General features: G+C 48.7%; 1 protein-coding gene across 1 annotated transcript in view; it reads right to left on the reverse strand.

Annotated features, from left to right (window-relative positions):
• FAM135B (family with sequence similarity 135 member B) overlaps positions 1-17,886 on the reverse strand; it is a 185,756-nt gene that overhangs the window by 61,264 nt on the left and 106,606 nt on the right. Inside the window, exon 4 of the mRNA XM_033126537.1 lies at positions 207-346. Coding sequence (XP_032982428.1) covers positions 207-346 — 140 coding nt within the window. The remainder of the gene's footprint in view (positions 1-206; positions 347-17,886) is intronic.

Here is a 17,886-nt window from a genome sequence, read left to right on the forward strand (position 1 = left end):
CGGAAACTGCTTGCAGTAGGAAGTGAGCACATGGATGAATGAAAGAATGCGTATGCGCGGGAATGCCCTAAAATTGCGAGTCCCCATCTGTCAGGTTGCAGAGCAAATCTATAGCTTCTGCTTCACTTACCATTTACCTAGCAACGGAGACAAAAGGCACCAGGAGGGGACAGCAACCACGGCCGCTGGGAGACACCACGACTTACCCTTTCGCCATCTAAGAGCAAATGTGCCTGGAAGATGGCGGCATCCCTGACGGGTACCTCTTCGTTCCTGTATAAGATCTGCAAAGTCCGGCTGTGCACGGTGCTGTCGTGGACGCAGGCCGAATGCAGGCTGCTGCTGTCTGCAAGACAAGAACAAGTGGGAGCCCACGACCCCACAACCGCCCCTACCTGCGGCTCCCACCCATGTCTGTCCAGCTCAGGGAGAGCAATGGTGCCAAATTGCTTTCCCATGTCCAAAAATTAACATCACAGAAGAATGAGATGCCATTCATTGACCGAGGCCTGCATCTCAGAATGAACCTCCTTTAACCCCTTACAAACCGTATGATCTTGGCCAAATCGCTTGTCATACGATGTGAGCAGTGCTCCTTGGCTGGAAATCAGTACCTGCTAAATTCCTGACCTGCTCACATGTCTCCCCACCTCTACCCCCCAGGAAGTCTTCCAAGACTCCATACCCCGGAAACAATGAGGACAACAGGGAGCTGAGGACACAAACTGCCCTTCCTTCCACAAGGAGTTCCCAGGGCTCAGAGACTGGCTCTCTCCTGAAAGCGGCGTTTGCACACAGAACCCCCGTCTTGAGTTTTAGCCAATGTGCTCATTCTGATTGCATTAGATACCGAGTCCTTTTTTCCTAAAGGAACCTGTTCAGCTCTGTGTTCTCCAGTGCCTTCTACCTCTACCCTAGTCCCTCAACACCTTTGCAAAGGTTGAACTTCAGGAAGACAAATCTACCTGATGGGATTAAGAGACCTCACTGCATCCACTGACCAGGGTCAAGGAGGAGAACAAATAGGTGAATCCCTTCAGGTCACGTAACACATGAATTGCACAATGGGACAGACATAGAAGGATTATAAAACAAGTACCGCTACTGCTTATATAAAGCAGTGAGTACCTACTCAGAAGAATGACTATGTGGCGCTTCCCAGCTTCCAGAGTGTTTTTCGAATGTCACTTTCCTTACTCGTCATAGAAAATTGCTGGGACGAGCTTGACCACAGATGGAAAGACCCAGGCTCAAAGGAGAGGCAGGTGTCTTGCTAGGTAATAAGGCACTGTGGAATTCATCCCCACATCTATTTAGCAACTGAGAATTATGCCTCAAATAAATAAATAAAATAAAAAACAAAATGTACCCATGCTTAGCAGAAGGTGGGTACTCAGTAATGCAATACCAAAAGAATGAAATAGCATGGTTGCAAAGGGAGCCAAGAAAATAACACGGAAATTTCAGCCAACCAGCCAAGAAAAGCTGCTCAAGGACCTATGCACTGTGCCTAGAGGGCTTAGAGAGTCCCTTGGGAACAGGAACAAAAAGGGTCCTTTTTGTTTTTAATTGCTGTACCAGCCCTTTCTCTATCACTGTCAAGACCTAGTTGATCTATCAGCCAGACCAACTATGTGACAGAGGATGGATGGGGTAAATATTCTGAAGGTCAAAGCAACAGGAGCCGTCTAGGACCAGGAGGGACAGCCAGCAAAACAGTTCAATCACTTGCCTTCTTGGGCAAATGACATCACCTCTTGTAACGGCAGCTTTCCATGTGAAAAATGGGCCTATCCACACTGACCTCCTGGGATCAGTGTAGACAGAAAGAGGATAAAATAAATCAAGATCCTAAGACCAGGCACGCACTGGGCATTGCAGCATGCAATAGGATGACTTTTTAATTGAGTTTAGAGAAAGGTCTGAGCACTTCCTGTAGAACACATTTCCACGGACCCCATTTTTTTTGGAAGATTAACCCCGTCCGATTTTGAGCAGATGGATAAAGTAGACCACAGGACTCAACGGTATTTGCAGTCACCAAACCCCACGGTGCCCCAGTAAGCCCAGGGGCACTATTTACGCCCTATGGAACTTTCTGCGTCATTTTCTCATCACTGTTAAGTAGGGCATGCAACAGGTGTCTTCTTACAAGAGGAGGCTCACTGGTCATGAGGTGCCCTCTGGGCGCCTGCCCACTCTGTTCCCACGGGAATTCTCCCTTTTTCAATGACGACAACCCACACTTGGACCCCCTGCCTGTTATCCTGGCTCTCTCTTGCTGACATTCTGAAGGAAATGCTACCGTCTTATCCTTGGCAAGGCCACTTCCTGAAATGTCTACAACTGACTCTCGTGCTCCTTTTGCTGAGCCTTCCTTGGCAGATAGAGGGCGCTCATCACATCATGTGCAGCCTACCCTCCTTTTATGCCCAGGCACCGACACCCAGGGGTGAGGAAGGAACAGACTCCCTCTGCCCTTTTAGCCTTTGTTCATACTTGGGGATGCTGCCCTTTTCCAGCTGTGGTGTAAACAGCCCCTTTTCTCACTAGAGTAACTTTACTTATTGCTTGGCGACCAGACTTCTCCTCAAGGGGTCCAATGAGAAGGTGTAGATGAGAGTCTCCCCAAATACGTCTTCTTCTTGTGTGTGTGTCATGGTTAGTACCACACGTAAATACCTCAAAGGAGGATTGGAACTTCGAGGGGAAAACACAGATGGAAAGGAGATGGGAGAAGGAATAGAAGGGGATCGAAAGAATACGGAGAGGAGGGGAGTAGACAAAAGAGACTGGGGCAGAGGAGAAACAGGGACTTGTCAATGGCCCCCACTGTCCCAACAGTACATTATTTCAAGCAGGTGAATCTGAAATTTCTGGCCAGAAGGCAAGAGTAAAATGACTTTCAGTTCTACTGTTTCTTTTCACACAAAAAATGACTGGCATCAGTTTGTCGCAGATCTATGTGTCTCTAAATGTTTGCAACTTGAACGATGACCTTCCTTCTGCTGAGCTCCCCACTCTCCCCAGAGGGCTCTGTGAGTGTGGATGCAAGGGTAGGTGCTATTCACCTGGCGTGAACCCTCGCGCCCGAGACCAAGCCTCCAGCACTCTCGTGGGCATTTACATGTGACCTGAAGTCTGCTTCCTCTCCAACGCCACGGTCATGGCTCTGCCTGCACATAGGAGCTTCCCAAAGAATCAGGCTGGTGCTAACGGTCCAAACTCTGGGAGACTCCCCCTCCAACCCTCCAGGGCTGAGGACAGCTGGGTGAGGTCTGGGCTATTACAAACAGAAGATGCTGAGAAGATATAACTGAAACTTCTTCAGGCCACGTTCATATGTGAGAATCCTCCAACACTTCAGAGCTCATAGAAGTGGAAGGAGCAACTCAAGGTCAGGACCTTGGCTTTCTGACGATTTAGAGCAGAACCTCCTTCAGAAAGGCAAGCGTACATTCTAGAACTTGGCCCCCCGCCACTTTCTCGTTGTGTGGCCTTGGATGGCCCATGAAATCTGGGCTTAAAGGAGGCAAGCACCATGCCCTGCCTGATCCCCATTCTGAAGGTGAGGCTCAGATGCGATCAGAAGTAAAAAATGCATGTGCTTAACTGTATAATTCTCAAAACTCAGGCAGATTTCCTGGTAAGCTGAATGGTTCTTTCCACCAGATCATTTTCTGGCTAGTTCTAGGAACAGGAGGGACAGAAATTCACCTGAAGCTAAGCGTTATTTTTTTTTCTAACCATTTCAGAGAACAGGCAAGAAGAGAAAGCTGCCTTGAAGCAGATGTTCACTGTTAGAAGATGAAATTCTAGAGAATGACCAGAGTGAATTACCCTGGCTCATTGCCAGGGGACAGAGGTATGACATGACTTTCTGTGACTCCGCCAAGCCTGCTACTTTTCCTGGAGACCTTGTCACCAAAGTACAAGTGGGACAATCTGCATAGGGACAGCGGGAACCCCTGGCAGTGAAGGGACAAGCTCTTAATGACTTTTTCTGGAGTTTGGAAGTTGGGGAGGTCTGTTGGACTGGGGCAGACTTTTCCCAACCAAGGAGGTAGTAACACTGTGCATCAGTCAAGGACCACCTTTCTGGAAAAAGTTGGAGCCCAAGATGATGATTCTGGATGCTCACAAAGGCCCAAGGTTGGTTTGGTGATACTGTGAGCTGGACAGCTCTGTGGGCCATCTCATCTGCACAAAGGTTCTGCTCTAAAGAGCAATGGCAGCGGTCCTGAAGAGTTACCACCTGGGGTCCCTAGGTATGGGCCCTCAGTTCCCATGTGGACAACTGGTCCAGCAAGGAGTTTCACCGGGAAGGGCCCAGTAGCCCCCCTTATCTGCAGGGGATATGTTCCAAGAGCCCCAAGATGCTTGAAACCACAGATAGTACTGAACCTTATATATACTACACTTCTTTCCTACACATATACACCTATGATAAAATTTAATTTATAAATTAGGCACAGTAAGAGATTAACAACAATAACTCACAGTAAAAGAGAACAATTATAACGATATACTGTAGTAAGAGTTATGTGATTTGGCATTGTTAAAATCAGGGTGATTTGAACACAAGCGCTGCGATACTGCGATAGGTGATCTGATAACCCAGACGGTTACTAAGTGACTAACGGGCAGATACACTGGACAAAGGGATGATCCACGTCCTGGGGTGGGCTCGGTTCAGAGTCCGTAACACTACTGAGAACAGTGTGCTATTTAGAACCCATGAATTGTTTATTTCTGGAATTTTCCATTCAGTATATTTGGACCGTGGTTGACCGTGGGTAACTGAAACCATGGAAAGCAAAACCGTGGATAAAGGGGGAGCTATGTACAAGCTTCTTGGCACTCTAGAGAACCACCTTCTCAACAGAGACCCTGTGGGGCCATAAGAAGCCCCCACAGCAAGGGGCTGATCAGAGCCAGTTGTCTCCTAAGCTGGCATTCAGAAAAGAATCCCGTTTTATTGTGTCATCACGGAGCTTGGATAACATGCAACGGGGGAAGCGGGCTGGCATTTCTGCTAACAGGGCACTTAGCTACACAAGCACTGGTGCGGAATATCTGAAAGGATGTGAATGTACTTGTACCTTCAATTTTCAAAGCACATGTTGTTGGTGACAAATCATAAAGGGCTGCATTTTGGTTGTCATTTTTATTGCCTTTTGAAAGAAAGTCAAACGTTTTTCTTGCTTTCTACTCAAAATGCACTGCTGTACATGGAATATTGAATTCTTGGCTTTAATGTGCTTCGATATGAGTTTATGCCTTATCCATAAGCCCATATTCATCTGTTTCTGTGATTTTTGCCATAAAACATATTCATTCACTCATTAAATTCTTATAATCACCTGATGCATCAGATTCTGGGAAAAACATTGGGATTCAGCGAAGAACCGTCATAGGGTCCCTTGCAGGGAATACCTTTTCCCACATCTGTCCCTGGTGCGGTCCCTTTGTTCATCTCCTTGTGTGCATGAGTTCCTCATCTCTCCAGACACATTGCATTATTGGCAATATCTCGTGTGGCCTACTTTATCAATTTTAACGGAGGTGGCAAATTATGTACCACAGAGTGGGTCTGGGCTGCTATTTATTAACTCTATTATTTGGAAAAGTTACTATTCTGGGATAATCCATACAAAACGGTTTTGCTGATTTCCAAGTGCTCTATAGAAACTAGCCTGGGATCGGTGAGTCTGCGTTCCAGTACCTTCCTACTCCTTATCACACGTGACCTTGGTTCGAGAGTCTTCACGTCACTCCCGAGGAAACTCAGGATCTGCTGAGGTGAAGTGACTTTCATGTCAAATATAAGAAATGGTAGATTGGAGACTTTACACCTTGTGCCTTTTTTTTCATTCTTTCATCCTGTAGTTTGTTTATTCGCACAAGTGATACATTACACATCACGCTAGTCACTGGGGATGACACAATACACAAGAATATTCTTCAATATTTAGTCCAATAATGCCCAACTTGGTTCCCTCCTCAGGGCACTCACACAACTCCTTCACTTCTGTTTCATAGAAAAAAGACTTTAAGTTCTGGAATGAGGAATCAGCAGGTTTTACACAGTATAGTCTCTCAAATGTCACTGGATCAATCCATCAATTAATTATCACTGAACGCAGGGAAGAAGGGGGAAGTTCCCCGACATCAGTGGTTGTTTGAGGACTCGGGATGTTTGACTCCTCTCCCAGACCACAAGAAAACCCAAGTCACAAAGCAGATACCAGGGCCTGGCAGAAATTCATATTTATAGAAACCAAACCAAGGAACGCGGGACAAACTACCTACAATTTAACCTGCTGGAAATGAACAAGGGCTGCCACTACAATTTACCAGGGAGCATTTTCCCACCGACACCGAGTGGGCTGAATTACTTAATTATAAACCAGTGTGATCTGCCTATTAAAGGCAGAGGGAAGGCCAGCACGTGAGAACACTTTATTAGCCAGTCACATGTGTGGCGATATAATCTCACCAGCCAAAGGCCAGCAGGCCACCGCTAACGTCCTCCAGTCTCCCAACACTTCACCCGCGGGGCTTCTCTCGGGTCCTAGCCACTCAGCCATCTCAGATGTTTCAACGGCAATCCAGGGGCAGAGTCCCGTCCATGCCTTGTACCTCAGGATTTTGCAAAACGGATGGATCTGAGTACAGACGCGGATTTGCTCTGGGCTCTGCCATCTGTACACGGTGCACCTGTGAACAGGAACTTCTCAGATGTGAGCTTCAGTTTCCTCACCTGTGTACTGGGGATGGGAGCGAATACCTGCTCAAGGATCGACCAGGAGGATTGGAGGTGACCTAGGAGAGAGCCTGGTACAGGGTCTGGAATTTGACAGGTGCTTGGAGGAATGGCAGTGGATGAATAAGCTGCTGGAAGGATAGGTGTGTGGAGCGGATGTGACCGCCAGCTCCTAGAGGAACTCTCAGGGAAAGCAGGAAGGGAACCCTCAGTTGCCCTTCAACGTCTGGCAGGGCAGGTGTGGGCCAGGGCAGCGGGCACTGCTTGGAAAGACAGACCATGAAGAATCTCTCTCCTTACTAGCCGAGAGGCTAGGTGAGATGGGAACTCTGCTGGCCCTGGGTCTTTCTCAGGCAAAAATGGCAGTACCACCATGACACCATGGGGTAGCAAGAACTCTTGCTACCCCCCTTGCCTGCTGATGGAAAGTGAGTTCCTGACTTGCTCCTCGCCTCACTGCTCCCCCCGGACCCCTGGGGCTGGCACCCTGGCATCTCCCCGTCTCCGTATTGTAGACCTCCATCCAGGTCCTGGCGCCAGGTCTTTTGTCTCTTCTAGGCATTTCTCTCTCCCTACGGGATCCTAGCCGTCCCCAAGGCTTTATATACCATTTATAGGCTGAGAAGTCTAGCCCCATCTGTCTCCTGAGAGGGCCCCACCCTTCAGCACTGGACATTATCCCCTGGATGTCAAGTACACACCCCAAACTTGCATCCCCGAGGTAGAACCTTTTATTACGTTTCCCAAATGTATTCCTCCTGCAGTCTCGTACCCGTAATAGTAAGATACGTCCTGGCCAACCCTGATTCACTTTCCCCTTCACCCCTTTATTGACTCATCGGCAAAGCCTGTGGAGTTACATTCAAAATGTGGTTCTGATTCATCTAATCCTGTCTGTATCCTTGTATGGTTTTCTCTCAACACTGGACATTGAAAACATTATCTTTAGCTTCTACTATGACCACTCTCTAGCAGTCATCAATATATATGAAATACATATTTTTTTAAAATATAAAATATAAGCCGGATGTCATCACCCACCCCCCTTAACACTTAGAATGAAATCGAAATTCTATACTATGGTTTATTGGCTCTAAATCATCAGTGTGGGCGCTGCAGTCAGGGGAGCGCTTAGCACAGAGCTGGCACTGTGTGCGGTGCCCACGCTGGGCAGATATTTATAGAACGGACGGCTGACCACAGCCCCCCGTGACCCGGCCTGAGCATTTGGCAGAGGTGTGTCCTAAGCACTGTGGAAGTGACCTGCACCGTGGCACAGTCAGCAAGGTCGCCGAGGCTGGCTCTGCTCCCCGCTGTCTTCGCGAGGACCCGGGCTCCCACACCTGTCCATGTTCCTTTGCAAAGAGCCGGCACCAAGTACGCCTGAAACACACGACGGGGTCCTTCTGAGAAGACTAACCCCGGGCTCCATCTTCTCATTCTGAAACCCATTCTGTCCGTAAGTCATCGGCAGACACAGCAAATGGGAACCAAAGAGCCGTGTGCATGTGACGCAGACGCGCCTGAGCCATCTGCCTCGGCCATATGCTTCCCAAGCAGAAGTAAGTGCAGCCCCGATTGCAACTAATGAAATACGTGGAAGGGTCCCCGGGCATTCCAAGGAGCACAGAGCCGCTCGCCCTCCAGCCTGCTGCGACCTTGGCTGTGGTGGGAGAACACAGAATGTAGGGGGCAGCTGTGACTTGCTACAAAAATAGCACGGAGCCCTGGAGTCACTGCTGAGTAGGTGACACCAGGTGGTCGCCAGCCTCTGTCTTCCATGGAGACAGAAGGTCCATCTGGAGGGTTAGCCCCATGGCTCGGGGCTGAGCCAGGACTGACCAGCCCAGAAAGAGATCAGCAGCCTTAGCCCCCAGCTCCCTCCAGGGGCTGCAGCCACCCTGGCCCCCTCCCTGAGCCATGAATGAAGGGAGAGCTCCCCCTTCACACGGCATTCTCAGCAGGACTCTCCCCTCCTAGGCCTCAGCTTTCCTCCATTGGACTCCTCCCTCCTGTCCATTAGGGCATATACCTGGGCCATACCTGTAGTTGGGAGAAGGGGCAGGATATTCCATGTTGCTTAGCACAGGAGCCAACCAATCAGAAAGCATGCCAGGCACAGGGATGAGCAGCGTCCCGCGGGCCACCAGCTGCACCAGGCATACATCCTTGATTTATGGGCTGCAGGAAATGTGAGGGTCTCGGGGAGGGGCCAGGATAACTAGCAGTGGAAGGGATGCTTGGAAAGTTCAGGGCAGTGGCTACTGTGACAACTGCTCACACCAGACGCAATGGTTGAACACTGGCCCTGGTTGAAATGAACAAGGCATCTCCTTACCACGTGTGGGTCAGCCCAGCCAGCCTTACTGAGACCTGCCCCGACAGCTACAGTGTGCTTCTCAGCCTTCAGCTCAGCATGAACTGAGCTCTTGTCCTCCTGGACGTGGATAGCCTTGCAGCTGACACTTTCCTCTTCCCTCCATCCGCTCCTTTTCCTTCTGCTGCACAGTCTGTCTGTGCATGGACTTGGGAATGACTCCAGAGCCATCTCTCCTCTCTCCAAGTCAAGCCTCCTCCATCACTCCACACCCCCAGGCTCGCGCAGTTGGCCTGCATGCCGGAGAGTCTCAGCTCAGTCGGTGACCTGGATGGGTCACCCTGACTCTGACCTGGCACCAGCTGAGCCTAGAAACTGGCCTTGGACCCCACACACAGAAAATGCAGGACAGAGGTACCACACACCAAGCTGTAGGAAACTTCATCTGAATTTCTGCACTTAATCACCTTAGCAGCAGCCTACAGCTGGACCAGTCTTGGGCACAGCTGGAGTGTATAGTAGCCGCCCACTTACGTGGTGCTGACACTTCCGGGAGGGGGACCTTGAGGAATTGATGCAGGATCTGATCCCGTCCCCCTTTGCTGGCCTATTTCAAACACGCCCCCTGGCAGCAAGCTTCCTCTGACCACCCCAGCTTCGAGTGAACATCCTAACGTCTGGGCCCGACACATTTACTCCTTGATACCAGTTAGCATTCAGAAGATGCTGTCCAGTCACCCACTATACCCCCAAAACACGCTCACACTCCACTCATCAAAAATATTGATAATTCCGGAGCCTGTGAAGGACTGCAGACTCGAGAGAATCCCTGCCCTTGAAAAAGTCTCATTATAATGCTGCTGCCGTGAATAAATGTTACGATTTTCTTCATAGCATCACCTATTGCATTTTCACTTGTCACCAGCGTAGGTGATCAATTACAGAGTTTTGGCAAGATGACGTGAGGAACTGAGATAGCTTCTTTAGGCCACTGGGACATCAGGGGACACAGAGAGGCATGGGGCAGCGTCTTCATTTTTCCCTATTACAAGGAAATGATGTTCTTCCAATCACTTTACTTTCTGTACAATGGAACTCTAACCCCTAATTAGAGGGTTGTCATGAGTATCCAATCAGACAATGAAAATGAATACCTATGGTTCAGTATAAACGAACATTACGGTTCAATGTTCTAATTACTTTCTGAATTATTTTTTGCCGGGCTATTGGCGCACAGTGACATCCGCCATGCCAAATATAATACACGTTTCTTTCTGATGAGACCTAGTTATTTATCGGTAATTTTCAAAGGTCCCGGCATAGAGCTGGCTCACAGTGACTCATCTGTAAATAGTTTTCGAATATTCTTTTTCCTCTGACCATTTCCCCCCAACTAAGCTTCTTTCTGTGTTTCCTTCCTCAAGACTCTGCTTGTTTGGTCCCTTCTGCGGAAGTTCTCTCCCTGCCCCAGGCAGGAACAATCGCTCCTCCTCAGTCCCCAGAGCAGTTGGCATCAGCCTGCTTACACGGTCACAGTTCTGTGTTTCTCTCTCTAACTAGACCAAAGGCTCCTCTAACCTTGGAGAATACACCGCCCACCAGCGTGCTCTTGGCTTCTAGAAAGAAGCCCGGCATCGGAGACCTATAATTAATCTTTTTTTTTAATGAAGAGATACCTCATCCTCATCTCAAAATCCTGCCTGTGCCTCAGTGGCCTCTCAGTCACCTCTTCCTGGAGATTTTTTCATTTAGTGACGATGGAAGCAGCACAGACAGAAATCGGATATGTTTTCAAGTTCAGACTCTCCATTCACTTGCAAGTTACATCCTTTTTGAGCCTAGTGTTCTTTGCAGATACAAACTAGTCGTGAGACATTCTTCTTCTGAAGGGTCTTGTGAAAGTTAGCTAAGACAGTGGCTGGTGCCATTAGTTTTATGAAAAATGCGTATCTGCTCCCACTTCATCCCTCTCCTTTACACCTTGGTTGTTTCATGTAGCCCCCCTTCTGTGTTCTTCACCTTGGAATCACTTCATCCTCACCCTCATACCCCCCCCTTTCCTCTGTCATTCTACACGCTATTTGAGGGCACAGACGATAGGACCGTCATTTGGGTCTCTTCCCTGTGACCTAGAAGAGTACTTTGAATAAACTAGGAATCTGACAAAATAAGAGCCAGAGTATGAGCCTGGGACCATGACTATCCCCACAGGGAGGCTGACTCTTCAGCAGGGAAGCCAACTTTTCTTTTTTCCTCTCTGAGCCACCATCCTAAATCAGAGAATCCACGCATCTAATGTGGGGACTGACAGCTAAAGAAAAGCACCTAGTTCTGTGAACCCATTTCACAGATGGGAACCGGGTGGCTCAGGTCCCAGAGAGGAACCAGCAGTGGAAGCCAGAAGCCAGCCTCCAAGTCCAGGCCCCTTCCTCCTGCCCCATACTGCCCTCCCTGACGCTTACTGGGACACAGAATGACCGAGTCCAAGGATCTCTCAATGGCTCTGTGTCTGAGCAAATTCTATGAGCGACAAGCGGCCTCTGGGAGCCGCAGCAACACCTGTCTGGGTGTCAGCCAGTGCTTAGCCAGTCGGCTCCAAATCGATGGTCGCCTAGCTCTCTGTCCTCAGAATCAATTATTGCAGCTTTAGATTCAATTACCAGATGGCCTGTTCTCGCAGGCTCATTTTTCTTCACATCTCCACCTTGGTGCAGGGGCCATCATGCACGCTCACTGTGTCTGCACAATGGCCACCATGCGCTGGTGGCAGGAAGCTGCTGGGGTCGGGAGTGGGGACGGCTGACCTCCAGGTCATCGGGGGCCGCGTGGGCCCCGTCCAATGCCAGGCTCCCCTAGCTCAGTGCTCTGCATCCCTCGGGATCATGCGTCCCCTTGTAATTCTTACTTTTCTATGAATTCCTCAGGGTCCAGTCATGCGACAATCCTCTCAGCACACCTGGGACTTGCCACTGGGCCTGAGAAAAAGCCCACGTTTAATGACTGGGGTGTTTCGATGATTTTGCCATCTTTATTTTACATCGTCTTCTTTCCAGTGGCTTTTAAATGCAGACAACTTTCTCTCCTTAGAAACAAAACACAGGCAGAAGCTGCAACTCACAGCCCTTCCAGCCTCTGCTCTATCTCCCTTTTTGTCTTAACAATGAAACTCACCCAAACTGCGTCTCTACTGGCCGCCGTTTCTTCACTGTCTTCTTCATTCTTCAACCCCCCAAATTCTGGTTTCTGGCCCCTTACCGCCACCAAAAGGGCTCCTGTAAGGTCATTCCTGCAGGCATGCTGCTAAGCTTTCCAGGACAGTGCCAGGCCCTTCGCGCATGTAATTCTCAGTGGCATTCTGCCACATGGGTCAACCTCTTCCCTCGGCCTATGGGAAATAAAGCTCCCGTGTGGCCTTCCTAACCCTGGGGTAGCTTTCTCGCTCTCCTGCTCCGGCCCCTCTCTGAAAGACGGCATGCCTGCACACGCCGGTGCCACTCACAGTGGCTCGGTTTACTTCCTGGCACATATTTCCCCTGGCACAGCGATCGTCTTCTCTTCCAACCAGAATATAAACCCTCCCTCCGAGGGCAATGAATGTGCCTGGTTTGGTGCATTCTCCAAGCCCTGTGCCTAAAACAGAACAGAGCTCAGAGCCACTCAATGCAATTTATGCTTCCAACGCAGATTTGTCCTCTAACTTCAAGACCTGTACGTTCAATCGACTACTTAAAATTTCCTACTTGGCTTTTCCAAAGGCGCCACACGTTGCACATGTTGAAAAGTACATGTTTCGTACTGCCAGTAGGAAAAGATAAAAGCCACAACGGCAGCTTCTCCCCCTACATCCCATGACTCTGGGAGTGGTTCCGTGATCCAGCCTCTTGTGCAAGCAAGAATGAGTCGCCGTTGGCACAGTCTTGCCCTCGCTGTGACGTATCACCCCGCAGGTGCTCCCACTTCCATCCCCGCCACTAACACACGTGCCCATGCTCTTCTTGCCCTCCTGCACCCTCCACCTGCCTGTCGCTCAGACTCCCTCTCCACACTATTTCCAGAGACACAGCTTTGCAACACAAATAGGACCCAGCTGCTCCTCTGAGCAAAATCCTGTTGTATCTTTCAATTCTGTTTAGGATAGAACTACAAAAAATGTCCTAAGAGAGTCCTCAAAGCCAGGTTGCCCCCGCCCCGGCCCACGCCAGGCTCCCGTGCTCACGGCTCTGTGGCCACACCAGCCTGCCCATCCGTCCCTGTCACCACATCTCTTCGCCCATGTGGCTCCCTGTGCCTGGAGCACAGCTTCCCTTCCCTGGGGCCCCAGCTGACCCTGGCTGACCCCCAGCTCTCAGTTCAGGCATCTCCTCCCCCAGGAAAGAGTCTCTGATCTCCCTAACTTGTCAAACCCGTGACTGCACTGCACATCTCTGAGCATCGTGATGTTAGCTGGTGGAAACACGACTTAGTGTAATTATCTGAGTAATAACTGCCTCCTATATTAGAGTAAGTCCTCTGTGAAATCTAGTTTCTTTTTGCTCAAACAGACTCAATGTACCAGCTAGCATGTAGATAGATATTTGTTGAATGTGTAATTTAAAAATATACCCATTATTAGTTTGGCGGAAAAGCATAAAGCCATTAATCCACTGACCTTTAAATTTAAAAAAAAAAATCATTTCCTTTTCACTTGACCATTGCAAAAAAATAAAATCATAAAAATGTGAAGAAGTCATCTGCTTGATGAAACAAAATTAACAACCACACGACAGCAATGATCCCAAAATACCAAACTCACTTATAAACTCTCTGAGATTCAGGTTCCTCCTTCAAAAGTAGGAGCAGAGATACTTTGCTCCAAAGAGGGTTATGAGAATTTGTAAAATAATATTTACAAAGTATCCATCATCGTGCTTGGTGTGTTCCATTGCACAATCAATAGATATCTACTAGTGCTATCGCTACGGATCCATGAAAATATGGGTCGGCCAATAACATCTATCTCAGACAGCTGAGCCAAAGTACATTTACTTCAAGGAAGACAGACACACAGGAGTATTCGTTTTCAGGAGTCAGGCCTTGTGTTGTGCTTTAAACTTAACCAATATCGACCTGAACTGCTTTAAACTAAAGCGATCAATGCTGGAGAACATGGGCTGAGGTGAGGCTTTCACACAGGATTCAGGTGGAAGGGAAGGAAGGGTCATCAAATGAAGTCTGGAAGTGAAGCGAAATTCTTGTCACCCATCTGTCATCCTTTCATCCATCCATCGGTCCCCTGACTCAACACATGCGCCCTGAGCGACGAAGGGCGTCGTTCCAGGCAGCTGAGCTATAAAGACTTTCTGGGACGTGTCTAAGATCCTGCTAACCTTTGTTCTTCCGAAGTCCAAAATCGAGGCTGTGGGTGGGCGGAGGGGGAGCCCATGTGCACAGCCCCTGGGGTGGAGCCAAGATTCAAACTCTCTCTCTGCTGCCTCCATTCCTGTTTCTCATTATGCAACACTGCCTGGTAGAGGTGGCAGGTGACTCAGGGGGTTCGGGGACCTGCCAGCTGGACGCTGTACCACCTCCATACCCTGCTATATGTTCTCACGGTCTGCAAAATGTATCAGTTATCAGCTGTTGACTATTTGGAACATTCCATAAAATGCCACACACATCTGCGCCTGCTGATGATGAGCCAGAGGCTGAACAAACAAGTTGGCGGCAAAGTGTCCGGATCAAGGTGGCTATATTTAGACTCAGAGAACAGCACGTCTTAGTGAAAGATTGGGACTTCAAAAGGTCATATATATGCATATCATTAAGTAGGCATTTGTCTATTGTAAGATTTCTGAGGCACCAGAGATACTGATGGGACCTAGGCATAAAATGCTCATCACATCATCATTTACAGAAACTGGTGTTCAGTGCAATGGAAATGGTTAAATAAACCACACTGTATTCATTAAATAGACACTTATGAGGGAATTAGCTCTGAGCATAATGCATTAAATATCAACATATTTATAGTAAACAAAAATAAAAGATACGAAGTTGTCAAATTATCTTAATTGTGTTTACACGCACACAGAGAAAAACTGGAAAGAGGTGTTTAGAATGAAAAATGGAAAGAGAGGGAGAGAGAAAGGGAGGGAGGGAGGGGAAAAGAGAGAGAGAGAGAGAGAGAGGGAAGAAGGGGTGAAAAAAGAGAAGGAAAGAGAAAACAATTTGAAAAAAGAAGACCATGCACCAAAGTGTTTGTATGTTACCTAGATGGTGGCGTTTTGTGATCATTTTCATTCCTGTACTTTTAGTGTTAAATGTATGCCCAGTGAACATGACTGCATTTTGCAATGAGAAGAAACCCACCCATAGAATCTACCTGCCTAATGACAGAAACAGCAGCAGAGATGCAGGAAGCCCAACGGACTTGCTGTATTTCCCATTTACATTGATTTCTTCTGGCTCCTATTTCAAAGACTTCAAGACAATGACCTTCAGAGTCTTTCCCCGATGAAACTTAACTAACCAGCAAAGGGAGCTGGATCACAATGGTAGTTCTTCCCACGCTCCTGCCTGAACTCCAAACTGCCACCATTGATGGTGTGTTCCTTTGCTCAGGGTCTAATTGCCCAGGCCTTCCTAAGGCACACGCCCAAGGAGGTCTGATGCCCAACACAGGAAAGGGTGAGCCGTCAAGCCTGGTAGGAAGGGCACTGGTCTGGGACCCCACATGCAGGTTCCATGGCAGCCTTGATATTGACTCTTTTGATATTGACTCATTGTAGAGAGACAAACTCTCCGTATCTATAGAACGTGGCTGCTGGCCCTGATGGATTCAGACAGTGGGCACTGTGCTGAGGTTAAAGTAAAAACAACACAGTCCTTGCCTTCGCTGAGCCCTAAGCTGCGGAAACCAAGGGAGAAATCGGGTGACTTTGACACACATACACACAGTGATGAATGACACAATGCACGGCACCCCTGGCACTCAGCCAGGCTGGGGTGACTTCCTGGAGGAAGCGGCCTGTGGCCAAAGTTCTGAAAGAAGCGTACGAGTAAAGAGGCAAAGGGAGAGGCATGCAAACGTCACGTCTTCTAGGTGCCTGCCCACGGAGGGGTCGCTAACCCACACGTGACACTAATGCATGGTAATAAGCAGTAAGAATCATAAGGGATGTTCAGATAGAACATTATGGAGAGATTATAAGAAGCAGGATTAGTCCTCCATGGAGGGTAAAAGGCTTTGTATACTCATAAGTGGGAAGAGAAAGTGGGGCTGGGGGAAGTGATGACAGGGTAGGACGAGGACTTAAACAGGAAACCAGACGGGGATTAGCACAGTCCATGGGGGCCTCAGAATGAGCAAAGGCGGTTACTTCCTGAGGGAAACAGGAAGTCATCAGTGCTCTAGGCCGAGGCAGGGCCTGTGTCGAGGGAAAACATGAAAAGCTTTATTTCAAAGACCGTGAAGACAGAGCTTGGCAAGGTGCTGTGCTAACGCTTTCTGCGCCATATCAAAAACCCTGTCTCTAACTTGGGCGCCAGCCCCGAGACTTCCTCTTTGAAATCCAATCCCATCCTTGTCTTTCCCTGTCAGTGCTGTAGCCGTCCCAGCCTCCTCACGAGCTGCTTTTCATCTACCCGCCCTGGCTGTTCACCCAGCCCGGCAGTCCCCGGCTGCCTTCGCATCGAAACCCACAGAATCTCCAGGTGTAAGGTGTCCTCAGTGCTGCCTTTGAAGTCCAGGTGCTTTCCGGGGACTGCATGAATTACCCTTAGCTCAGGTCCTCCCCGGAACCAGCTCCGACTTCCCGATGCTGGGCCGTTCGCACCTTGAGTCACACTGCATGGTTTTAGGGAGTGGCACCCCTTCTGCTCCCCATTAACTCAGTCTCATGTGGAAGTCAAGTCTATAAAACATGGGCGCGTGATTTTATTAGGTCGTTTCCTTTATGTATTCCAAATGTATAACATTTGCTAACGGCAATCCATGAAACCATGAGGCTATTCTGATTGACGTGCGGGCTTGAAATCAGGAGCTAAGAAGCCTTAGATAAATGTTGGTTGTTTTCTGACTGCATGAGACACAGTATATTTAACATTTACAATAATCATTGTTTGTGTTTGTGTGATAAATACCTGGCGGTTCCCAGCCACCCCCACCATCCACCCACGCACACATCGTTTTGGGTTCTGTTTTTCATTTTAACCCCCATGACCACTATTTGCTTTGATATTATTCAAGAATTCTAAAATTGATTCAAAAAGGAAATTTTAGGATCAATTTTAGTTTCTAAGCTGTATCTCTAATTAGCTCTAACAAATACTCACGCTCGTCTGCATAAATATTACAGTCAAACAGGCAGCATGGGGAGTAACTGATGAAATCACACATCACACAGCATCACCAGGACCTGGGACGCCATCTGTCCCCAGGTCATTGTGTTGAGCGATGTCACAGCCTGGCCCGGCATCCAGGCCCCTCACACGGGTGTGCGACCAAGGGTGTGCCTGCTTCCACAGTGTCAGGTGGTCAGATCTGTGCACGCAGGATTAAAGATGGGTGCACCTGCTGCGTCACTCCCACAGTGACAGACCGGTGAACTATGCACACAGAGAACACAAAACGCCCAGCACAAGCTGACGATGGTGAGGAGGAGGAGGGGAGCTGGTGACTTTGAAGGCCACTACTGCTCTGGGGACGTGAATTACTCGACTGCATCTTCAACGTGACCCTCTGGGAGGGAGAGGTTCTGCTCTTGCCATCAGGTTCACAGGTAGAAACTGAGGCACCAGGCACTTCTTTCACTGTTTCAAGGAG

Source organism: Rhinolophus ferrumequinum, chromosome 14 (genome assembly GCF_004115265.2).
Source record: "Rhinolophus ferrumequinum isolate MPI-CBG mRhiFer1 chromosome 14, mRhiFer1_v1.p, whole genome shotgun sequence".
Lineage (NCBI taxonomy): Eukaryota > Metazoa > Chordata > Mammalia > Chiroptera > Rhinolophidae > Rhinolophus > Rhinolophus ferrumequinum.